This window comes from Ochotona curzoniae, unplaced genomic scaffold (genome assembly GCF_017591425.1).
Source record: "Ochotona curzoniae isolate NIBS_2020 unplaced genomic scaffold, NIBS_Ocur_1.0 contig_1274, whole genome shotgun sequence".
Taxonomy (NCBI): domain Eukaryota; kingdom Metazoa; phylum Chordata; class Mammalia; order Lagomorpha; family Ochotonidae; genus Ochotona; species Ochotona curzoniae.
In genome coordinates, this window is record NW_024465023.1 from 3,140,261 (window position 1) to 3,165,919 (window position 25,659).

General features: G+C 48.1%; 1 protein-coding gene and 1 non-coding gene across 2 annotated transcripts; both read right to left on the reverse strand.

Annotated features, from left to right (window-relative positions):
- Nucleotides 1–893: 893 nt before the first annotated feature.
- RS1 (retinoschisin 1) lies at nt 894–20,997 on the reverse strand. Its single transcript, XM_040997674.1, has 6 exons — nt 20,946–20,997; nt 11,970–11,995; nt 11,366–11,471; nt 5,431–5,572; nt 2,898–3,093; nt 894–1,074 (listed from the first exon to the last, which is right to left on the reverse strand). Exons 1-6 carry the CDS (start codon nt 20,995–20,997, stop codon nt 922–924), a joined length of 675 nt encoding a protein of 224 aa, XP_040853608.1. The 3' UTR covers nt 894–921.
- A 2,075-nt stretch (nt 20,998–23,072) lies between these two features.
- TRNAV-UAC lies at nt 23,073–23,145 on the reverse strand. The gene has a single exon. It is a non-coding gene; the product is annotated as a tRNA-Val (tRNA).
- Nucleotides 23,146–25,659: the final 2,514 nt, after the last annotated feature.

The window sequence follows — 25,659 nt, forward strand, 5'->3', positions numbered from 1 at the left end:
CCTGCTGGCAGGGAAGGATCGCTATCGCCTGCTGACATGTCAACGAGGTGTGCAACTTCAGGAGCCAAGGTGTTTGTGTGTTACAAGGTAGAGATTGCAGAGGGAGCAGCTGGTGACAGGCTCCCAGATCAGTCGCTGTCAAAAAATGTCAAGCCTGTTTTCAATGGTCACCCTGGATGGAGGGAAATTCCTGCTTTAGGCGGTCGGTCTGGCCCGTTGGCCTGAATGGACTGCAGAATGGAACTGTAGGCAAAGTGAAAGCTTGCCAGTCCTTGTGTTCCTGACACTGCAAGCTCAGCAGAGGAGGATCTTTGCCTTTGGACCTTTGGTCGTTTGTCATGTACAGGTTCTCAGGAGAGCAGGTCTTTTGTGTGACAGGTCACAGGCTCTTGCTCAGTAGTCAACCCTGAAACCTTTAGCTGCCTTAAAGGTGCTCTGAGACTTCTCTAGCCATGGCTGAATGAAAACCAGGGGAAATAGGAGCACACTCCCCGCTACATTCACAGTGAGGCCTCTTTATATAATTCCCATGTCCCAGTTTTTGAATGGGGTAAAGCAAAAGAGTTTTCAGATTTTCAGGGCTGCTTTGTGTCCCTCTGGGGCTGCACCTTTCATGGTGTCATAGAGAAGACTGGCCAAAAAAAAAAAAAAAAAAAAAATGAAGACAGTAAGTTACTCCTGCCACTTAGGCTTTTCTGAGAAAATCATTTTTAAGGACATTTTCTTTGTTCTTATCTTCTTTGACCCTGAGCGGGGAATAGATTATTTATTTATTTATTTATTGTTGAAATCAAAACATGTTATGTTTTTGAGAAGGAGATACTTCCTAACCAGCTCTGCGCTTGAAAGTATTTCTATAAGATGTCCCTGTTCAGCCCGATGGTGTGTAATCTACCCTCTGGCAGGTGCCAGCTTGAGGCCTCAGGCACACTTGCTGACGCACTCTAGCAGCTCCATGCGGATGGCAATGCGGACATGCCAGCCCAGCGGGATGAGTCGGATGAAGCGGGAAATGATCGGGGGCCGCAGCAGGTTCTGGACTGTGGAGCTCCGGTCCGAGTTTCCATAGAAGACCTAATGAGGGAGGAGATCCTGTCACCACAGCATCAGGGAGAGAAGGGAAAAGCACAGCCTGGCTATGGCTGGCCCATGCTTAGGAAGCAGTTAAGGCACAGGCAATTCACAGGTGTTCTCAGATCTGAGTCAGTTGCCACATGAATCTATCTCAATTTAAATGAACTAAAATTAGGTAACAATTCAATTTCTCAGTCACATTAGGCACACAGTGACCACTATGCTGGACATCACAGGAATGGACATTTCCAGCGTAATAAAGAATTCCCTGGCATGGCACTGATAAAAAGCTGCAGGAATGGATACTGCAGCATTGAAGGGTAGCCTGCTGCTCGGGGTATGCATCCCCTATCAGTGCAAGTATGAGTCACAGCTGCTGTTCTTGCTGCTAACGCTTGGGAGGCAGCAGAACATGGCCCAAGTACTTGGGCCCTTGTTATCTACAAGCAGACCCAGATGAAGTTCCAGGCTCCTGGCTTTGGCCTGGTCCAGTCTTGCAGAGTAAGCTAGTGAATGGAAGACTTCTATGTCTTCTCTCTCACATTCTTCCAAATAGCTAAGCAAATAAGAAAATACCTCTTCCCTCTTAGTGCTAATTTTGTGTTTATTCTGTACATTTTGAGCAGAAATTCTGACGAGGCTACAGTTGCATTCATGAGAGGGGCATTCCCATGATGCCAAGGTATAAACTTGGGCTGAAGTTGTGAGCTGGAGCTAAATAGGTGTCCCTGTTTGATACAGATGACAAATACTTTTTAGACTGACTTGAAAAAAATTTTTTTCTAGAAAGCATGAAAAACAAAAAGGAAGATTCTGGAAAGCATTTCTTTGTGTTTCTCGGGATGTGACATAAGAAACTGCAATAGAGGTTTTTGGCTCTATTTCTAAATAAGTTGTTCTTTGTCCGCATTCTAGAGTCCCAACGACAGGAACTGTATTTCCGGGGAGGTAGGGGGAACTTTATTATCATTTGGCTTCCTCTCTCTATGAAACAGGAAGGGCCTTGTCTGCCATTATCTTACCATTTTCCCCAGAAGAAACATCCAGTCCTGTTCTTGCTAAGCTGCTTATTCTTGAGCCCATTTATGTCAAGAGCCAGCCAGATGAAGAGGGGCGATGGCCAGGGCTCAGCCAGGTTGCATGACTGCCGGAGTGGAGTGCCTCTCTGCAGACAGCCCAGCCCAGCCTCGTGAGGTGCATGGCATGAGAAAGAATCCCAGCATATCTTCCAGAGGCCAACTACTAGGAACAGAAATGAACTTAGGAGTCCAAGTTCTTTTCCTGTTGTGTTTGGACTTCCTGAGACCTCAGCCCAGAAATGTCTTGCTAGATAGACTGTCACCTGAGACTACTTCTGGTTCTCTGCTGCACGTGACTCATGCTGATGACATACGAGAATTCACTAGAATTAGCATTTCCAAGTGGCTGTGAGTTTTCCATTCAATTTATTCTTTGCCAGTAACACCGGGCATCCTGGCTTAGTTGATGATGAGGAAGATGTCCGTTGTGGTTGGGGAAGAGATGTAGCCCAGAGTTACTCAGGGATTTGGCTGCCTCTGTCTACACTGGTGAAGTGCTTGTCCAGGGCCATTTGGATAGTTAGGTGAGAACTCAGTCAAATCATTCTTGAGCACTTAAGAATGGCACTCATTCTCAAACTGTACTGAGCACAAAAGATAGAACAAAGCCAGGTCATGGCAAAGAAGCCTGTTTGGCCCCAGGGCATAGGCTCAGGAGAGCTCTAGTGATGACAAAGAGCATAGAGATAGGAAGGGAGTCCCACAGGGCATGTGCTGCATGTGCATGGGAATAGCCCCACTTACCCTGTTGTTTCCAGTTTGATCCTTATAGTAAATCCAGTTCAGGCTCTCATCAGTTCTATACTGCACACTGTACTTGGTCATCCACTCGTCGATGTCACAGCGTCCCTGGGTGAGGATCCCTGAAATCACCTTGATCTCCTTCAGATCTATCTGTAGCCACTGGCTGCTGTCCTGGAACTTGGAGAGCCAGGCACACCTGTAGGAAACAGCAAGTCCCCGAGAGATGTCCCCCGGGAAAGCCCCCTCCATGTGACATTTACACAACCTAAGCCACAGTCTTAGCGCCCAGAACTTGTCCCTAGAAGACCAAGGTCAGGTTCAATCTTGCCACCCTCCCTCAATTAGCATGAGGATTCTGTCATCCATGCTAGCCATCTGAGAGCCACCCTGGACCTCTTCCTCTCCTCCCTTCCTACCCTCCATTCTCAAGTATCAACTCCATGAATTGGCCCCCTCCCCACAGTTCCTTCAATTCATCTCTTTCCCTCATCAGACCATCATTTAGTGCACATGACCCTCAGTTTGTGCCCTCCCTCACTTCACCAATCTCCTTGTCTTCCTCTTGTTCTCCACTCATGGACTGTCCCCACAGAAACCAGACAGCTCTGCCACACACATGTCTGCCTTTGATGCTCCCCAACTTCACGTTTTATCTGGCAGCCTCATCCCCTCCTTAGTGATAAAGCCCCTAAGTTCCACTTGGGCCAATGGGCCACCCAGATTGCATTTCCCAGTGTCTCTTGCAGCTGGGTGGGGCCATCCGGCCAAATTCTGACCTATGCAGTGTGGAATTAAGTGACCAATAGAATATATTTGTATCATTAAAAGCATACATACTCTACTTTTTTTCCCCTCCTTGCTAACTATAATGGGGATATCACCACAGGAACTAGAGCAACCAACCATCATGGGCCCCAAGATGGAAGCATCCTGTTAAGAATGACAGGACAGTGAGGTTTTATGAGTGTAGGCTGGGGCAGGCATTGTGGCACAGTGGGTTAAGCCACTGCTGGCAACACTGGCATCTGATATCAGGGTGCCAGTTCAAAGCCTAGCTGTTCTGCTATTAATCTAGCTCTCTTCTAATGTGCCTGGGAAGACAACCGTGATGACCCAAGTACTTGGGCCCCTGTTGCCTATGTGGCAGACCGGGATGGAGTTCCTGGCTCCTGGCTTTGGCCTGGCCCAGCCCAGACATAGTCATTCAGTCAACCAGCAGATGGAAAAACTCATAATCTCTCTGCCTAGCAAGTAGATAAACCCATTTAAAAGAAGATAACTTATTTGAAAGGAATGTGGAATGGTGCCAGCCTTTGCTTGTAGTGCTGGTATCCCATAAATAAAAGTAAAATAAATATTTGGAAAGCAGAATTAGAGGAAGAGACAGAAGTCTTCCCATCTACTAGTTCACTTCCCAAGTGGCTGCGATGGCCAGAGATGGGCCAGTCTGAAGCCAGGTGCCTGGAATTCCATCTGGGTCTCCCATGCAGGTAGCATAGGCCCAAGTACTTGGGCCATCCTCCATTGCTTTCCCAAATACATACAGGGAGCTGGATTGGAAGTGGAGTAGCTGGGACTCAAAACAGGCATGCACATGGGATGCTGGCTTTGCAGGTGGCATGTTAAGTTTATGTACCACAGTGCTAGCCCCAAATCAATCTTTTTAAAAGATAGTCTGGGCTCCTGATTCCATCAAACTATCCCGACAACTATAGATCACCTCATGAAACTTTTAGGTGAGCAAGCAGATCCACCTGCAATTGCTTAAGTCCTTGTGCTTTGGGGGCTCTCTTGTTAGAGCAGCATGAGCCCACATGCTGACTAGGACACACTGAGGGCCTTCCATTTTCCCCAAACTAAGGAGAACAGTAGATTGGCATGGCAGATAAGGAAGGTCCTGCACTACCTGAAATCTGCTTACCTCTCCAGCTGGCCCTGCTATGCCCTAGCCTTGTTGGCTATATGTTCCCTAACTGCCATGGAGATACAGTCCCATCCAGGGCCTTTGTATGTGCCAGCCCCCTCCCTCTTCCCTTCCCTCACCTGTCAATGTCAAGTCTCACACTCAATAGCTTTTCCTTGGAATATGTTTCCTGATGCGTCCAGTGGGAGATCTGACTGTGTGTATCACACAGTTATGACCATGTGCTTATAGGCCACTGGCTATGTGTGTCCTGGAGCCAGGGACCTTAGCTGCCGTGTGTCCATAGTCCTGGACATGTAAACAATTAGCCAGCACTTCAGGAAGGTCATGGAATAAAGGCATCAAAAGATCCATTTATTTTGGTACAAGAAATGTTGAAAAGCCAAGCATATTGGGGATCTTCAAAAGCTGCATCATGCAAGGCACATGCATGCATTTCCCAATTTTTGACACCAAAAATAACCTCTAATTATAATTTTTCCCAAACCTTTTAAGGTGCTGCTGCACTGGCCAAACATGTAGGTGTGCTCTGTCTCACACATATATTCAAGAGCTAGTGTTCAAAGCACACACAGGATAAATTCCACCTGGGCCGCCTGGCCTACTTACCCAAAGCCTTGGCTGTTGAGCCGGGCCTTGCTGGAAGTCCATGACGAATACCAGCCCACATACTGCTCCGGGTTGGAGCAAGTGATCTGATCTGCTGTAACCTCTCCTGACTCGAAACCGAGGGGCTTGTGATAGGGGCATTCTAAGAAAAAAAGAACAATACACGTCCCAACAACCCTGTGTCAATGCACCATGAACACGAGCTGTGGAAACAGCAAAAGCAGCCCGTGCACTTTGCATCTATAAGAACGCACTGTCTTCCTTGGGCCAAGTGTCTGTTCCTTCCTCACGCGGAGCAGACAGCAGAGTTTGCCATGGTGGGATCTCCGCAGAGAATCACAACATCCATAAAAGTGGAGTGAGATGGCTCGGTGGTCACTTCATGCAGGGGCACTTGGAGAGATGCTTCACCACTGCCAACCATTGAGACCTGAAGACCACACATCCCCTGTCCCCAGCATGCTGCGCAACGTGGTACTTCAATGCCTAGTGCCTTTCCTTCTCTCGTCAAATTGGGGTTAGCCAACATGTGTAGCAACATCAGAGTCCCTGATCGCTCTAGTGCAGCAGGCAAAGGCAATTTATAGGAGGTAGAAAATGAGAGCGACAATAAAAAATGGGAGAGATGTGCTCAGTGCAACTAAATAAGGAACAGTGGGAAGGAGCTGGCTTTCCCCATAACGTGGCCCACGCTGGTTCGGCATTTCCTGCTGCTCTTCTCCCTATGGTCTCTCATAGTAAAATCAGGGTTGAGTGATCTGGCACAAAACTGCCAACTGCCAACCCAGGATCTATGATCCCCTCCTGGTTTTTTTTTTTTTTTTCCTTAAATTACTTGTTATGGACAGGGAGAGAACGATCAGAACCACACTCTGCTGGTTCACTCCCCAAATACCCGTTACAACCAGGACTGGGCCAGACCGAAGGCAGGAGCAAGTGGTTCACTCCAGGTCTCCTACAGATGGGGGGCAGGGCCCAAGTTCTTGAGCCTTCACCTGCTGCCGCCCTGGGTGTGCCTTACTTAGCAGGAAATTGGATTCAGGAGCAAATCAGGATTGAAACCCAGGCATTTGACATGGGATGCTGACATCGTAACTGGTATTTTTAGCTGCTAGGCCACCTACTCCTCCCTTCCCCTACTTTCTCAGTAAAGGACACTAAGGACACTAATTTTATTGGGGACCACAATGTGACCAGCTTTAAAAAAAAATATCTTTCCTAGCTTCCCTTGCAGCTTAAAGGAACCATGTAACTCCATTTCAGACCAGTAAGAGAATACCTGGTCAGGTTTTGCTTACTTTTTCTTCCCTCTTGTTACCTAGACTAAAGGAAGATCTGATGGCTGGTGCAATAATATCCATATTGTACCCTGAGGATAAGGCCAAGAAAACTACAAAAATGTCAGTTTGGATGTCTTTAAGCAGTCCTTCATTTTTGTACCATGGTTGTCAATACGCAACTCCTAATCCAACAACTAGTGATTTAGGACATCGCTTACATATAATCAAACGAAGTTTCTAACTGAATGTCTGTAGAAAGCAAAATACAACCTTATGTGAATATGTGCTTCTAGCTTTCTGGCTGTGAACCATGAACTCCAAATAATGTAAATCAAATGACTTTCTCTAGGCTGGCTGTTTTGGCGCAGCGGGTTAAGCTGCTGCTTGGATGCTCACATGTCAGAGTGCCTCGTTCAAGTCCTGCCTAACTACTCTCTTTCTGCTTCAGCTTCCTGCTGATGTTCCTGGGAAGCAGCAGATGATGGCTCAGCTACTTGAGTTTCTGCTAGCCACGTAGGTGGCCCCGATGGAGTTAACACTCCTGGTTTTGGCCTGGCCATGGCCGTTGGTAAGCACTTGAGAATGAACCAACATCTCTTTCTGCCTTTCAATTAAATTTTTTAAAGATTTATTTGTTTTCATTGGAAAGGCAGATTTACGGAGAGAAGGAGAAACGGAGAGAAAGATCTCCCATCTGCTGGTTCACTCCCCAAGTGGTCCACAATGGCTGGAACTGAGCCAATCCAGAGCCAGGAGCCTCTTCCAGGTCTCTCCCGTGAGTGCAGGGTCCCAAGGCTTTGGGCCGTTCTTGACTGCTTTCCCAGGCCACAGGCAGGGAGCTGGATGGGAAGTGGAGCAGCCGGGATTAAAACCAGTGCCAATACGGGATCCTGGCACGTTCAAGGTGAGGACTTTAGCTGCTAGGCCACCTATAATTTCAAAATTTAAAAAAGTATTTTGTTCACATAGAAAGTTCGGGTTGAAGAGTTGAACATAGCCATGTCATCAGCTATAACCACATAATGGAATGCTAAAGTCTTTTCTGGAAAATGCCTTTTCAAAAGCCCCACCCCGGGGCCCCAGAATGCTTTCAGAGATAGCCATGGCCCGGCACCAGGAGGAAAGCTTCTGGCCTTGGTCACAAGTGTTTACCCCTCTCTTTGCCCTCTTTCAGCAAAGGAACAGGCCCAACTCCATGAGTAGTTGAGAAGGCTGGCAGCAAATGAATAACACATTGTTTAGAGGCTTGGGGAGTTTTTCAAAATATGCTAATTCCTGGGAGACAGAAGAGGAGTGCTCTGTGGACCACTCAGCTAGGCCTGTGTGGCCAAACCGTCACGGGAGCTTGTGGAGAAGGCGGACTCCAGGGCTGCACTGCCCGTAAGCACTGGCATCTCTTACAGGCACACTTTGGGAGTGCTCTTTGCAGTGTGGCTGCCCACGAAGGCATTCTACTTGCTGGCAGATTCAGAGAGCTGAGCACCCTTGGACTCACAAGCTTCTAATTACTGCTGTTGGCAGATCCCATGAACAGGCAGCAAGCGCTTCCCACGTTTTCTGCCCAGTGCAACTTTGTTGCAATTGTTAACTTATTGCCAGACTCATCTCACTTTGAAGGAAAAACCTATGTCAGATGACTCTGTACCGAGCCAAAATTTGATAATTATAAAAAGATATATTATCTTTTTACATAAGATGTATTGTACTACTAATCCAGGTCATTTGTACTTTGCATATGAGGGTACTTAAAAGTCTGTGAGAAGTGGAATTAAGGGCCCAGCGTGATAGCCTAGTGGCTAAAGTCCTCACCTTGAACGCGCCAGGATCCCAAATGGGTACCAGTTCTGATACCAGCAGCTCCACTTCCCATCCAGCTCCCTGCTTGTGGCCTGGGAAAGTAGTCGAAGACAGCCCAAAGCCTTGGGACCCTGCACCCGCATGGGAGACCCAGAAGAGGCTCCAGGCTTCTGGTTTTGGATGAGCTCAGCTCCAGCTGTTGTGGTCAGTTTGGGAGTGAATCATCAGATGGAAGATCTTCCTCTCTGTCTCTCCTCCTCTCTGTATCTCTGACTTTGCAATAAAAGCAAAAACAAATCTGTTTTAAAAAGTAGAATTAAAGGATCAGTTTAATTTGGTGTAGAAATATTTTCCATGAACTTTCAGAAGAACCTTACTATTGATGATTTAAAAACTGATTTTACACCAGAATAAACTCTTCATTCTACTTTTCCACAAACTTTATTTTGGATAAATTTTTAAAATGTATTTATTCAAGAGACAGAACTCCCATCCACTGAGTTGCTCACCTACAACAGCCAGTGCTGAAACCCTGAAACCAGGAGCTGCAAACTGAGTCCAGAGCGCCACGGAAGGGAGCCGTCACTGCTGCCTTTCCGTTAGCAAGAGCTGGAGCTGTTGTTGAACCTGGCACCCTAACATGCCCTGTGGCCATCCTAACCCATAGCTTAACTGCTAGGTCAAACACCCACCCACCTAATCCACAAGCTGTCTGAAGTGCCTTCATACCATCCCTATTTTATTCAACAATACTTTCTGCATTGCCAGGCATAAAGGTCAGATAGAATTATAAGGAATGCTAATCCCCCACTCCCCTCACCAAAAAAAAAAAAAAAAAAAACAGAATTCAGGGACATTCTTAGTAAGAGATTCTAGAGGTATGTGAATATTATTATGCGTGCGTGTTAGACTTGGAAATAAATGTATGTCAACACAGTAGAATATGGAGTAAGAATATAGAATGCTATTTATAGCAGAATAAATTATAAACTTGAACATAAAGTTTGGAATAAAGTAAAACATTACTGAATTTGTTATATGAGGGGACTTCAAAAAGTGTGGGAAATACAACTAAAAGATATATTTATTTTGGTACGGAAAAGTTTTGGAAAACAATTTTTTTCATAATAGGCATTTTTCATGAAGTTTCTGAAGACTTTAGCCCCTTCTCCCCTAATCCCCGCTCTCGGTGCTGTGATGTGCTGGCCCAATCGTGGAAAAGAGGACTTTTGGTGTCCCTGTTCCTGCTCTGCTGAAGCCACATTGCTCGAGCCCTCTGCCTTGGGGTGGGGAGAGGTGGATGGGGGCAGCTCCCCCCCTGCTCTGAACGACCCCCTCACCCCACCCCCTGTCCCTCTGTGCTTTTTAGGAATTTGTCCACTGTGACAGGCCCAGGTGGAGGTACTGAATCCGATGATGCAGAGCCATCCTGCAGTGTTGACACTGAAATACAGTTCTGACATCCTGCCGGGCAAGAGACTTCTGGGACCTGGCCCAGTGCTGTTGCCTTGAATCACTTCTTTCATGGAAGAACCAATTAACACCACTAAGTAAACCATTTAACACTGAGGTCGTGTTTTTTTTATCCTTTTCTGAAAATATTTGTGTTGTTAGAAAGAAAGAAAAAAAAAGGCAGCAGAGAGAGGAGAACGCTTCAGATAAAGGAATTTCTAATTTTAGAACTTTAAGTTCATGGCAACATGGGAGACAGCTTGGTGGGGAGTGGGCACAGAGGCAGGTCCAGGTTCATTTTCCTGCCCCTCAAACCCTCCCGCCTGTGTCTGCTTCACAGTTGATGGCATCAGCGCAGAGGGAAAAGAACAATTTCATTCCACTCCGTGCTCAGGTTCTCCGAGGCCAGACGAGGCCTTCAAGGCTGCCTCGGGCGATCCCACCGGTCCTAATGAAGAGTCCCCTCACCCCCCAACTCCCGCAGGGAACCCCCTGAACTGCCTTTCTAACACAGGCGCCTGCCGGTCCCTGGGGAGCAAACGTAGACCCCAGTGCACCACTGGGGCTTGCACAGGCAGCAGATTTTCTATTTTCATGCAAATAGAGGCTCAGGCCCCCACCCCCGGAGCTGTTTTAGGCAGTGTTAGGCTCCTGCCTGGGCGGCTAGGAGAGGTGTGCAGCAAAACTGACTATGTGCACCCCGTGTGCCTGTGTGCACTGACACCTACTGCACTGCGGCTTCCCAGCTGCCACAGCAGAACTGAGCACACAGCGCTGCAGTTGGCCGTTTTGCAAACATTGCTGGCCCCTGTCTTAGAGGAAGGCGTCCTTTTGAGTCAGGGTAAGCTGCCTTAGTTGGAGTCCTGAAAGTCCCAGCGGCTCACTGGGGCACAGATCTGTTTTCCCCTAGGTAACTGGTCTGTCACAGGATCCCACTGGTGGCATCACCACAGGAACCAGAAAGTACAGCCCTCTGGGCCTCCTTTGGGAAGGAGGTGCTGCAAGGGGTTGGGTGCATATGGTTGGCAGCATCCACAGGGCTGTCCCCTCCAGTGGGCCTAAGAAGAACTCAGTGGCAGCCCCAACCTGGAGAAGTGACATAGCCCAAATTTCAACTGGGGCGGTTCTAGCTCTCCAACCTGAGTTTCCCCCCACAACTACCCAAATTTCCTCTCGGTTGGCCATCGTTGTCTCTTCAATTCTATGGCAAGTGAGGCCCTACTTTTCCATCTCGGCCATATAGAGACCAGGATATTGTTTCTGAGCAATGCCATCAGGATGGCATGCTGGAGATTAGAAGCTCAGAGGCCAGCTGGGGAAAGGGATGGAGAGGGCAGGGGTAGGGAAGTGGGGTTAGAGGGCAGAGAACAACAATGTTGGGGCACCCCAAGGAGGGGGACACTCACCTGGTATGCAATCTAAGGAGGTGGAACCTGCAGACCACAGGGCATTGGCTCCTCCGTGGCAGTCACACTTGCATGCTTTGTGGTACCAAGGGTCCTCACCCTCATCCTGCACGCAGCCAGAGGGGCTGGACGTTAGAACAGTGACAGCTGAAGGCAGCTGGGCTCAGCTTGTTTTCAAGGAGCACACCATTCCTAGAGCTTAGCCCAGCTGCTTTCCCCCCGCCAGCACGGTCAGCATTGCATTCCCTTACTAAGGAGTTCCCAGACACAGCCACGCAGTGGATACTGTTCACCCTAATGTGCAGGGATGCGGGACCCTGTCCAAGGCTGTACTCCTCAGGTCCCCTGGAGTTTCCTATCTGGGAATCTAGTTTGAAACAGTGCTGGGTTCAAGACTGCACCACCTGATTAAAGACCTGTTTTGCTTCATTCTCTCACTGAAACACCAGTCTTAGAGCTTGAACATGCTAGTGCCACCAAAAAACATTATCTTTAAATACACGCACACGCACGTGTATCGAAGTGACAGTGCTATGCTTTGCTTTGGGCTAGAAGAGTCTTCAAGATCGTGTCCATGTAGGTTGCGCCTCGCGCTGTACCTTACCTCAGTGGACGATAATCCCAGGCTGGCTGAACAAAAAGCACAAGAGAGCCACGGTCACCTTCCTGCAGAGACTCAGCAAAGTGACAATAAGTCAATGGAAATAGTCACGTGAAAGTTAGCAAAAGCCCCTCTGGCAGCAGTCAAGTTCGGGAACGATCTGCTAGAAATAATAACCACAGGTGCTGAGGAGCCAGAGGACTGATGGAGGAGGAAGGTTTTAGTTCATTCCACAATTCTGGAAATCCATGAACATAGCAAAGCAGGGAGCTGCTGGAGGGAAAAGCAGCCAAATTGCCCACCAGCACCCTCTTAACATTTTGATACAAATCTCTAGCCATCTTGTTTCTCTATGCCCCCCCTTTTTTTTTTCGTTTTAAGAATATTTGGTAGCCCACTACCTAAACAATATGGTATCCTCTTTGCTTTTCCACTTAACATTGTGGCCTTTTTTCTTATCATCGTCGTCGTCATGGTCATCGTCATGGTCACCCTTGATGTTGGCCTGACGTGGTGTGTAGGAGTTGACTCCCAGTTACCACATTGTGCCACATTTCCATTATCTAGGGCCAGGGCATTGGTTAGAAATTCTCTTTTAGATGTCTTTGTAATGCACAAGATATACCAAGTCACAATTAAAGTATAAATAAATCTCACATAAAAAAATGTGGGAAAATGGAATGTATACATATTAACATAAATAGATTGGTTAAAGCGGCATTATCCAATGCAGTAGCTGCTAGTGCAATGAATTGGGCCCAGCGCTATAGCATAGCAGCTAAAGTTATCACCTTAAATGCACGGGGACCCTATATGGGCACCGGTTCTAATCCTGGTGGCCCTGCTTCCCATCTAGCTCCCTGCTTGTGGCCTGGGAAAGCAGTCGAGGACGGCCCAAAGTCTTGGGACCCTGCCCCCGTGTGGGAGACCCAGAGGAAGCTCCTGGCTCCTGGCTTCAGATTGGCTCAGCACCGGCCGTTGCGCTCACTTGGGGAGTGAATCATCGGACAGAAGATCTTCCTCTCTGTCTCTCCTCCTCTCTGTATCTCTGACTTTGCAGTAAAAATAAGTAAATCTTAAAAAAAGAATTTAACTGAATTAAAATAAATGAGTTCAGTGTCAGCCCAACTGGCCACATTTCAAATGCTTCCTAGCCACGTGAGTTAGCGGCCCCCACACGGGTGCCCAGCGTCTTGCTCAGTGCAGCAAGTGCCATTGGGGTGCAGAAAATGTGGGAAGCAGATTTGCATGCTTTTGTTAATCTGTCTTTTGTCCTAGAAGGCTCAGCCATGAACCTTGAGATGCTTTTTCTCCTATACAGTACTAAAGCTCCAGTTCACACTTTTTTTCAACAAAGCACTTTTCCTTTTCTGAAAGTTTCAGAAAAGATGTTAAGTGCAGAAAATGAAATGTAGGGCCCAGCACGGTAGCCTAGTGGCTGAAGTCCTCACCTTGCATGTGCTGGGATCCCAAATGAGCGCTGGTTCATGTTCCACCTGCTCCACTTCCCATCCAGCTTCCTGCTTGTAGCCTGGGAAAGCAGTCGAGGACGGCCCTGCACCCGTGTGAGAGACCTGGAAGAACCCCCGCCCCCGCCCCAGCTCCTGGCTTCTGATCAGCTCTGCTCCGGCCCTTGTGGTCACTTGGTGAGTGAACCAATGGATAGAAGATCTTTCTGTCTCTCCTCCCCTGTAAATCTGACTTTCCAATAAAAATAAATAAATCTTTAAAAAGTGGGATGTAAAAGTCCCTTCTTGAGGGCATTTTGCTATTTTAAAAAGTACATCTAATGCCTACAAATGGCTTTGAGATTTTATCAGAGGTGAGAGATGGTCTCATCTTTTTGCCCTATGATGATAAAAGCTATCATTTGAAGAAGATATATTGCCCCTTCCTGTGGGCACTTGTTCATGAACATTGTAAGCCTGGCACTGTCCTAGGCCTGAGCTTTCTGAAATGGGAGCCTCACTGCCTGGCAGGTGTGCTTGCAGCCACAGAAGATGGACCACTGGAGCACAGCCCTGGGGAGTGCTTTGATGGGTTATGCAGAGGCTGCACTGGGTATGATGGGACACAGGCCTTGGTTTGAGAGGACTTGTGGCCACCCCTCCTCCGTAGCTGGCGCACTGCTGTCTCTCCTGGGCTCCGATCCCATCGGACAGTAATCTGCTGTGGATAGACCCTCAGAGGTGTCAGTGAAAGTTAAGGAGCATCATCTTTATAAGAGGCCACCACAGTACTTGCCATGGTTTGGATGTGTGGATCCTTCCCAAATAGAAAGGTTGAAACCTAATCACCCAGGTTGGCAGTACTGTAAAGTGGAGCTTTTCAGAGGTGATAAGGCTCTGTGTTGGCACGTGGGATTACTGTCCTTAAAAGAGCCCTCCTCCCCATTGTGCCAGCTGGCTTTCCATTTACACCAAGTGAAGACACAGCGAGGGGGTGCCATCTGTGAGTCAGAAAGCTGGACCTTTACCCCACACAGAATCTGGTATATGTTATTGTATATCTGGCACCCCCATCAAGGATTTCCCGGCCTCTAGAGCCAGGAGAAATGGTTTTCTGTCATTCTAACCTACCCAGTTTATGGTATTTTGTGCTAGCAGTCCACCAAACAGACTAGGCATCTCTAGTGCCATGCCCTGTGCTGACAAAGGAAGTCATTCTTTTCAGATCCAGTGGACTCTTCCCAACCCCAGTCTTGTGTCCTTACATGACAGCGTCAGATCTGTCAGTGCCTCGCAGCTCCCCTGAGCTCCCACCAGTCTGGATAAACCTTTGTCTCCTTTGAGAGCTCGGCTTCCTCAGCCTGCTCGTAAAGGTTGCCAGAGCTGAGGCTCAGTGTGGAGTGGCGTACTGGGTGTCTTCTGGCAGATGTCGCTTGCTGTCTAAAGCTGGACAAGCCAAGTATTTGCAAGGCCACGGAGCCTTGACCTCAATGGCACTGATGAGGGTAGAAGATGCTCTAATGTCTTGAGGAAATAGTTTGACAATTTACACTGAGGCTGAACATGTACTTGGCTCTGCTTGGACCCAGCAATTACACCCCTAGGTTGTTACCTACCAGAAATACAGATATTCTCAAAAACAACAACAACAACAACAACAACAAAAAAACCCCAGTAACATGTATTAGATTATTCATAGCCAAAGCATTTGAAATACTTCCCCCCCCCCAAAGTGGAAACACTCATGTGTTCATCAAGAGTAAAGTGAAGGGAAGGAAGAAAAGAGAGTAGAGTGAAGACTCTGTGGGACATTCACACAATGGAATATTCTGCAACTGCAAAGAGACATGACTAAATGGGAACGATGCATGTCATGATGTTGGGTACAAGGTCAGTTGTTAAGGTTGATTACACTGTAGGAATTGACTTGAAGATATGTAAGAACAGACAAAAGTCATCCATGGCATTGAACTGGTCCTAGGCTGCTAGTCACACTTGGGGCAGGTGGTAGGGAGGGAGCCCAGGTAAGGAGTCTGGGGGTGCTGGTTACATGCATGTGCTTGGTTGGGGGGAAGTCATTGAGCTGTATGCTCATCTGTACTCTTGTATGCATAAGGAAGGGGCTGCAGAAAATGCATGGAAAATGGAATTGAAACATCAGTTTGTTTTGCTGGGAAGAAAATTCAAATGTGAGGGGTTCTTCAAAAGTTTATGAAAAATGTGTGTAAGCAGAAAGCCATGCATGAATATCATTTTTTACAACAAAATAAGGTTCTATATATCACATTTTTTATAATTTTTTAAAATATTTGGATTTATTTATTTATTATAGGCAGAATTAGAGAGGGGAGTTCACCTTTCCCCCTCCTCCTCCCACCAGATGGTTGTAACACCCAGCAGGGCTGGGCCAGTCAGATGCCAGGAAGCTGGAACTCCATTCGGGCTTCCCATTGGGAGGCAAGGGCCTTTTGCTGCTTCCTAGGCATATTAGCAGGAAGCTAGATTGACAGTAGGACTGCAAGCGGTGGCTTAACAGCTGTACCACAACATTAGTCATCCCTCTGTGAACTTTTAAAAAGAAATGTGTTAGCTTATTTATTTGAAAGGCAGAGTGCCAGAATGGGAGAGCCAGATCTGTTGTCCACTGCTTCATTCTCACAGTGCCTGCCCAGAACCTTGTGTTGGGCCTCCAGGGCTGGGGTCCCAGATGCTCCTCTGACACTTCTGGACGTTTCTCCATGTCCTTATCCCTAAAATAAGCACCAAAATAATGTGTCCTCCAAAGGGTCACTGTGATCCATGTTCTGCCTGTCTCTCCAAATTTCTCTTACAGTCTAGACTGGGGGTCATGGTGTGACCAAATCAGTTTGCATCTGTCACTGAACAGCAAGCAACAGAGTTCCCATGAGGCTCAGGGATGTGACCTTTGAGGATTTTTTCATGCCCCAGGTCTACACTTGTGGGCCCCGAGGGGTTTTCATATCAGGCAAAAACGATATGGAAGGCCCAGAAGGGGGTGGGGAGAGGATACAGCTGCATCTTCCATCTGCCTGTGACACCGCCCTGGCAGCAAGGCCCAACCACAGGCTCCATTTCCTAGGCTCCATCCAATGGGGGGCCAATTTCTTGCCTCCTTTTCCTCCTAGGCTCCTTGCCCCCGGAAAGTATTTGTCTGTAGGCAGCCTGTAGTTCTGAGATGCCAGGTCCTTATGGAAATGAGCAGAGAAGGAAGGAACAGCAAGCATGTCACAGGCAAAGCTGTCACCAAGGGAGCAGCGATGTGGCCGCGTAGCCCCCTCCCTTGGGCGCTCCCTGCAAAATTACTCCATCATCAAGAAGCCAGAGAACAAAGAGAAAAAAGGGACATTTTTGACTATAACATATTATCGTATGAGAAAATCACACTGGTGACAGGTGGAGTGGGGTGTGGCGGGGAGATGACAACCTCTAAAAGAAAAGCAGTTAGAGATTTCGGTTATGTGCTAGCGTGCTTTTCTCCCTTCCCGGCCTGTTCCAGTGAGTCCCTGACACGTGATGTGGATGGCAGTTCTTGCTCGTCTCAGCCTCACACGTTGTGGGCTCATTGCGCCCTTTGTTGCAATGGGCCGTTTCTCCGGGGGCCATCTGTGCTGCCATGGTGAGAAAATTCAAGACTTGCCTGTTTCTTGACATGTATCTTGCCAGCCTAAGAGAGGGAATGTGTACACTGGAGACACGCAGGGAGGGCTGTTCTGATGCTTTTGATTGCATATTGCTAAATATGGAGCAGCCCTTCCCACGGCAGTAGATGAAGCAGAGGAGAGAAGCGTCAGAGGATGAATGATCAAAAGCATCTGGAACCAGCTCCAAAGCTTCTTGAGAAACACAATAAAGACACAAGAGAGACACAGCAGGTTGCACTACCAGCCCTCTTTGTGCAGAACAAAGAAGGAAATTACTTCTGGTATGAAAGCATTATTATTTTAGGTGACAGGTGTATTCATGGGTAAATCTGTTATCTGTACATACTTCCACACAGATGAGCCTCAAAGACATATGCAAATAAAAGACAAAAGACTAAGTGCTGTGTGAGTCTTCTTCAATGAAAAGTCCAGAAATGACGAATCTGTTGAGACAGAACGTGGATTTCTGCTTTGCCAGGGGCTGGATACAGATGGGGAGAAGGGACATGAGAAAACTTAATGTTTGGGGAGATAAAAAATATTCTAAAATTAAATTGTGTACTCCCCAGATTTACAAATACCTTAGAACACTATTCATGTGTGCACCTTAAATGGCTGAATTTAGTAACATGTAAATTATATTTCAAGAAAACTGCTTTGTACTAAAACAGCCATCCCTGATGCTTGGCACACCTGCCAAGGAGGCACCTCCAACTGTAAAGTGAGGCTGTGTTGCCGGTCTTTGCTTTCATATCACAAATATAACCACATAATAGACTCTCATACTTTCTTGAGATGGACGTTTTTTAAAAGTCATCATTAGCATAGAGTTGAAAATGTCACGCAGAGAGAAGCCTGACTCAGCTGTGAGATACAGGTAGGCTTTGCTATGATGCTGACCCGACTAGGTCAGTCCATTTACCTTATTGAACGGCAATGAGAAGCCACTGATCCTGAAGAACAGAAACAGCCAGCGTCAAGACAGAACCCTCAACTGGCTAATCTTCTACCTACAAGCCTGGGATCCCCCATGGGTGCTTCTTCGTGTCCCAGCTGCTCCACTTCTGTGGGGAAAGCACAGCGAGCAGAGAGAAAGATCTTCCATCTACTGGTTCACTCTCCAAATGACAAGCGCTGAGCCAATCCAAAGCCAGGAGCCAGGAGCCTTCTCAGGTCTCCTACGTGGGTGCAGCACCCCAAGGCTTTGGACCATCCTCCAGTCCACTGCTTTCCCAGGCCACCAGCAAGAAGCTGGATGGGAATTGGAGCGATCAGGACAAGAACTGGTGCCCATATGAGATCCTAGCGCTTGAAGAGTGAGGATTAGCCTGTTGAGCCATTGTGTTGTGACCCAAAAATAAATAAATACATATTTTTAAAAAATCCTCATTTTCAGGTTCCCACGTGTACAACTGAATATGTTTTCATATAGTGTGAGAGGACCTTCTGTTTCCATGTGGCCTCTGAGCTAAGCACACTGTGTCCTGGATTTTGTCTCACCCCGGAGCATTCCTCTGTTCAAGCCACTATGGCATTTTTGGCCAGCTGTTTTCCTTCCAAACGGTGTAAGAGTGGAGGGCCTTGAGTAGTGGGTAGGGAAACCTAAACCTTGCTTCAAGCCGCTGTCCATGCCAGCGGGACGGAGGGAGTCCTCAGCTCTTCTGGACATTTCCAGAACTCCCCAGTTGTGCACAGATTGATAAAGCTACAGAAAAAGAAAGTTCTCCTTTCATTCTGCTCAACGGCTTGATTTTTTTTTTATTACTGATATCCACAGAATGGATAAGCCAGATTTAAAAATGCATTCCTGGGGCCAGTACTGCCTTAAGCATCACTATCCTATATGGGCACCAGTTCGAGGTCTGGCTGTTCCATTTCCCATGCAGCTCCCTGCATGTGGCCTGGGAAGGCAGCAGGGGATGGCTCAAGTCCTTGGGCCCTTGTACCCACTTGGGATACCCAGACAAGTTGGTTTCAGACCAGCCTAGCTCCTGCTGTTGTGGCCTTTTGTGGAGTGGACAGTGGAAGCTAGCTCACTTGCTGTGTGTGTGTGTGTGTGTGTGTGTGTGTGTAACTCTACCTTTCAAGTAAATCAATAAGTCTTAAAAAAACAAAATGCACTGTTAGTCACCTTTGACAGGGCCTCTTTCCAGCTAGCTGCCATGGAGCAGGGTTGTAAGGTTCTGGAGTGAGAAGTCAGAAGAATTGATGGAGTGCCCATCAATTCTTACACAGTGTGCCCCCCATAGCAAATACTCAGAAAGTAGCTCTGGAACAAATGGCATGAACCCATGAATCTATGGATGTCTGAGAACCCAGGACTTTGGATCTGAGTCTTGAAAGGCTCTGCTGAGATATTCTTGCTGAAGAAAATACAAGAAGTGAAGAAAAAACCACAACAATATCCCCTCAAAGTATCTTAGGGCATTGGAGAGCTCCTGGGATTCTGACTCTTAATAACGGGGGGGGGAACCCCGATAGTTGGTGTACTTAGAGAAATATTTGGGGATTTACAAAATGACCTTGGAATTACATTTACACAAATGTTTCCAGATACTAAGAAATGTGTTTAAATAGCAAAAATCAAGATCTGACATGGCTGCAAAATGAGTATTTGGGATCCACATTGTGATATAACAGGCTAATCCTCTGCCTGTAATTCCAGCATCCCATATGGGTGCCTGATTGATTCCTGGATGCTTCCCTTCCAATCCAGATGTCTGGGAAAGCAGCAGAAGCTGGCCCAGGTGCTTGGGATCCTGTACCCACATGGGAGACCCTGATGAAGCTCCTGGCTTCAGCCTGGCCCAGCCCTGGCTGTTGTTGCCATCTGAGGACTGAACCAGTGGAGGGAAGAGCTCTTTTCCTCTCTAATTTTGCCTTTCAAATAAATAAAATAAATGCAAGCGAGAAGAAAATAATCACTGCACTAGTAACCGTGAGAGGGTCAGTGATGGGGAAAGCAGGAGTTGTGATCTGTGTACATTCCCTTGCACCCGGCTGCCATGTCGTCTGCAGGGGGAGAGGCTTCCTCCTCCCAGCCTTCCTTTATTTGCTGTCACACCACACATCCACAATGTCCTCCATGAGCTTCAGCCGATTCTCCAAAGCCCCAGTGAACCTGGGAAGAAATCCTGAGTTGCTGGGTACTTAAGAATTGAGAGATGTCTGGAAGAGTATTACAAAGATGGAGCGAGAACTTCAAAAGTTGAATTAGATCACAGTTTAGAAATTTGCCTTGAATTTTCCTTTAGTGAAGCATGACCATTCCTGCCAGGGCCATATTTAGAAATTTGATTGAGTGTATAGAGTATTTGGAACTTTCCAACTCTGGGACAATTCTCAGCATAGTCCGTTAATCCGTATGACCTTAAATAAATTCCGATGACCTTATGTCCTGCTGTATCTGGGGCAGTCCCGGTTGGCACCTGTTGTCCAGTAAGGGTTATAAATAGCACCCTCTGCCTTCCATAGTGCCCTGGACTTGAAGATTAAATTCTGCCAGTCATTCTAAGTTTAATTCCTGAAAGTTTTCAAGAATACATTGCATCACTCAATAATTGTTGCAATGTGCAGCTCTTTTGGGTGATTTCTGAGATCCTTCCTCCTACTTCTTGGCATCATCGGAATCGGAAAGCCAGGGGCAAGACAAAGGAGACCACATCTGCAGACACGCAACTGCTGTTCCTTAATGGACACATGGTGATGGGCATGCACTGCTAATTAACATTTTCTTTAGCTTGTATTTATTTATCAATGATATTTAAGAATATTAATTGTTAATGATATCAGTTGTTAACATTAATAGAGCCATCATTAAATTCTATGAATAAGAGTGTAATAAATGCCAGTGGCTGGAGAGCACATACCTTCATAACCAAAGAGAAGTAAGACCAAGAAACCTTCCATCTTGTGTAGCATTTTCTGCTCGTCCTTGGCCGAGGCTCTACCTCACCGAAGTGGATGCTGGCCCAGGAGCAGGGGATTAGCTTGAGCAGTAGCCTCACTAAGCATCTTACTGCATTTGGATCTTAGATCTTCCCGCTGAGCCCTCCAAGTTAACCCACACAGTTACCTGGCTCAACAAAGGAGTCTCCAAGAAGATAGCGACGTTGTAGTCGCTGTAGTTGATGCTACTGTGAAGGAAGCGATGCAGGGGAATGATGAGAAGGCCCAGGTCTTGATCTCTTCCATCACCTTCCAGCAATGACCTGGATATCAATTTCCAGCCAAATAAGCACTAACATTCTTGAGCCGTATGAAGATGTCAGATTCCCCTTTTCATAAGCAACTTGGCAGCATGCCTGGAACTGTTCTCTCAAGATAATACTAAATTTGGTGGCCGGGGCAGAGGGAGGGAGTGTGTCGATGTGCATTGCTGTGTTACTTGTAATAGCAAAGCACTGGGAACAGTTTAAAGGCCATGTAGGAGGGCTGGTTAAATCCAAAAGGAAAGGCCAGCACTATGGCATTTCAGGTGTCCCATATGGGTGATGGTTCGAGTTCCAGATGCTCCACTTTGGATCCACTTCCTTGCTAATATGCCTGGGAAAGTAGTGGCAGATGGTCCAGGTTCATGAGTTTCTGCAGCCTCCTGGGAGGCTCACATGAAGCTCTGGGCTTTGGTCTGGCCCGGCCCTGGCTGTGAAAAACAGGATGGAAGGTCTCTCTCTCTTTGTCTCTCCTTCTCTGTATGACTCTGTCCTTCAAATAAGTAAATAAGAACACGAATAAATAAGGAGAGATGGTATAGCCTGGTAGGGTTAGGCACAGATCATCAAACAAATCTCAACCTCGCCACTTGTGACCTTCAGCCAAGTTAGGTAACTGAATGCACCTCAGTTTTTCTTTTGTGCGATCATGGTAAGAATGCCAACTTCACAGAGTTGTTTTGAGGCTTAAGTGGAATTACATATGTGAAGCACTCCTGGCATGCTTGACAATATTTATGATTATCATACAGCTATCCGAGGGGGAAACTGACAAGAGAAAAGACAGAGTTAATGAATATTGGGTTCAGTTTGGCAAGGTGGCTGATGTGGAGCTCTGTTGCACAACGATGCAAATTGCTGGAACCCTGCGGAGCCAAGAGAAAAACCAGTCAGTGGAGTGATCGTGGCCGACAGGGAAAAGCACGTGTTCTACCAGGTTAGCACAAGATGCAAGTTTACACACTATATTAGCCGAAGAGCAAGGCGAAAGGCAAAGGAAAAAAACTTGAGCGCCTCCTTCCTCTTTTCGTTGCCACTTTTGGCAGACAACCGTGGGGCCCCAGACATCTTTCCTTTGTTCCTGCTCTCAAAGCTGAAAAGGGCCAGTGTTTTAAAAAGTGTAATAACGCCTACACCGCCTCCCCCGCTCCCAGTGAAACTACAAGGAACGAGCTAAGAGAAGCAAAAGGAAAGAGTGGTTTTGGTATTTAGGAATTTCTATTCCACTAACCGCACTGCTGTATTAAAAAAGAAAAGCCAGCCTCCTAACCTTGGCCGTTTAAATTATCTCCACGTTTCCTTATTACAAGTGACGCAGAAATGCCCATCTTTGTGCTTTAACTGTCCCACCCACCACCCAATTCAGTATTTTCCTGAATGAATACGTATGGTAATGAGATGGAATACGGTTTGTTTGTTTGTTTTCCCTACGCTGTATTTTAGAGCTTAATCCCAAGTGAAACTTTATATCGTGATCATAATAAGTGTTGCCACGTTTGGGTTGGAGGCATTAGAAAACCTGCAAGAGCGCCCAATTTTCCAAGGTTTGCACAGAGCACCTGAAGGAGAGGGAGGGGTGTGGCCGACCGGGCGGGGTTGCCCTGAGGACTGCGACTTAGCCCTACGCACACTTTGACCTATTTCTCAGGTTAGACAATGGGCTGTTACTTCTTCACCTTTGTGATGTAAAAAGATCAGTAGTTTTGTCTTGTTTCCATTCCTGTTACTTATTCAGGGATTGTCATAGGAAGAAAAAAAGATGAAAATATGAGCTCCCCCTTAATTTGGTTCCACTGGGGCTCGAACCCAGGACCTTCTGCGTGTAAAGCAGACGTGATAACCACTACACTACGGAACCTCGGCGAAGGGTGGCAGCGTTTTTAACGTATTCATAGTCTCACTGCCTCCTCACCGCTTAGGTCAGGTTCCGCCCCTCTGCCGCCGCTCAGGCCCCGCCCCAGCCTGGCCCCGCCTCCCGTAGGGCGCGCGGCCGACGCGGCCAAATTCTGTCTCGGGCCCGGGCGTTTTGGGGCCTTGGCCCTCCAGGCCTCCGGGAGTCGTCTCTTCTGCGAGCTTCAGTGAGGCCGGGGACGGGGTCGTCTTCCCGGTCGAGAGCGCCGCCCTCCTAATTACCTCATCCGTAAACTGTTCCTCAGCCGGGGCTTGGGCGCCGGTGCTTCCCTCAGCTCGTGAAGGACGCGCCTTTTCCATTTTCCAGAAAACTGAGCCTAAGCGAGCTGACTTGCTCCTTCCGAAGACAGACTGTCCTGCTGGCCTCGATGGAGGTCGATGGAGGTCTTGAGGGGGGAACAGGGAGTACAGGCATGCCCTTCGGAAGCAAAGATGGAGGCAGCGCGGAGCCGTCGGGTGGCCCGAAGGACATTTGTTACCTGGGCGTCTGCTTTGCCCAGGCTGGAAAAGTCCGGCTGCTGGCCCCACGTTCTTCCCCTCCTGAGGCCACCGTGGGGCTCAAGGTCACAGGGCTTGGGGTGAATGCCATCTGTCTAGGCCCGGGGTCAGGGGTAAGGCCCAGGCCGCCCGGGGGCGCTGCGAGGGCACACAGCTTGAGGGGCCGGTGCCCAGCGCGGCCGAGCCCGGGCTCTTGCTCCTGAGGTGCCAGGAACTTCAAGAGCAGCTCGCAGGGCCTGTAAACGCAGCCCTGCTGCTGCCCCTGCTGCCCGCTTCCTGCCCTGCGGTCTGGGGAAGCCCCTCCGACTGGCTTTTTGCTTCTCGTTGTCAGCCTCTTGTCTGCTCCAGGGCTTGTGGCTGCAGCCGCCTCGCCATCCCAGGACTTGCTCACTGTCCTCAAGCTGGGTAAGGCGCTTCCGAGCAGCCTGCGGGGACTCTTCCAAGGGCCCGCGTGGACCTGCAGGGTGAGGGAGAGGTGCGCCGTTCGCGAGCACTGCCCCTCAGCCGGCTCTGGGAAGGCCCGGAGGGAGCAGGTGGGTGTCAGGAGCGCTGGGGTCTTGAGCTGTGTGGGCTGCAGTTCCTTGCCTTACCTCCCAGCTCTCACGCTCCCTTTGGCAGGTGCAAGCACTACACCAGGCACGCCTGCTTCCACCTCGGGTTCTAAATGACAACCCCATTTTCCAGGTAGGAAAAGAGGCAGATACCGGAAAGCAGAGGCACATATCTGCCATGTGTTTTTCTTCCCCACCCCACAGAAATAGACAGGCCTGCGCTAGTGATGGGCCTTCTGGTACTCAGCTTCCTTTGTGCTCACTGCCCTGTACTGATCCCCTGGGGCTGGTACAGTTAGAAAGGCATCCTGAGCGCTTGCTGCCCTTGCTTGTGAACCATGAGTGAGCAGCCATCATAGGAGACATTCATACATGTTCCATGTTTGCTGCTGGTCAGTGAGCTGACGTGACTCCTGGAGGACCAATGAAGAGTGTACCCTGCCCGATTCCTAACTCCCATCAATCCAATATAAGGTTGCCAAGATTGGCCCTAAAATGACACGCACCACTGGAGGCGGGTTGTGTCTTTAGGGAATGTTTTGCTGTCCCTCCAGCTTTCTGTCTGCCCTTGGCTGGGCAGGTAGGTTTGGCAACTGCAGGCTGTAGCCAGATTCCCACTTTGACAGTCCAAGGAGAAAGCAAGCTGGTGCCACTCAGATGCCTGCAACCCACAGTTCTGCCTTTAGACAAGTTCTTGTCCCCTTCACCCTCTTTCCATTCTGACCTGGAGGCAAACCTGGGTTCCATTCTCCTCGCCCCTCTGGAGGTATAGAGCGCCTTGCCAGGGAAGGCCGGTGTGGTTTGTATGGCATGCCTGCCCGGGCAGAGGCCCTGGGAGGAGGCCGTGGTGAGGCAGGCTGACTGCTTTTCAGCCACAGATGTGAGCAGGACGTGCTTGGCATCGGCAGGTGGCAAGGGGCAGGGCTGGGCTTACACTCAGCCTTCAGAGAGCAGAGTGGTTAAGAGGAGGCTCGAGTCCTCAAGGCTATGTGAGATTCCTAGAAGGATGGCACTGGACTCTTGTCATATTTTGTAGGCATGCCAGGGAAGACACCTTTTAATATTTTTAAGTGAAATCTTCAAAAGGAGGAGCCAAGGGCCTGCTGGAAACAAGCAGTTTGACTTTCACTTTGAAAGCATCTGAGTCAGGGCTGCCTCAGGTGGCCGTGACTGTGCCCACCACTTCAAGCTGCTCAGCCCGCTATGGGAGGCCTATCACCACAGGCATCTGAACAACTTTAGACCAAATACATGAACTAATACACATTAGAACTCGCTGGAAACTTCTGGAGATTCCTGATTTCCTGGGTGGTTACCATTGCTTGTTCAGTGTTGGGTTTCATTAACAAAAGGGTAAGTTGATCAAAGAAACGACAGCCCCAGAGCTTCAGATCTTAGTTTAGCTGATTTCA

Bases quoted from the DNA above. Each gene is read 5' to 3' on its own strand.
- RS1 (XM_040997674.1), bottom strand. From the start codon at position 20,997: ATGCTACACAAGATGGAAGGTTTCTTGGTCTTACTTCTCTTTGGTTAT. The intron at 11,472-11,969 runs GTAAGGTACAGC...GGCTGCGTGCAG, and splicing joins TGGGATTATCGTCCACTGAG to GATGAGGGTGAGGACCCTTG. The intron at 3,094-5,430 runs GTAAGTAGGCCA...TGTTTCCTACAG, and splicing joins CTCAACAGCCAAGGCTTTGG to GTGTGCCTGGCTCTCCAAGT.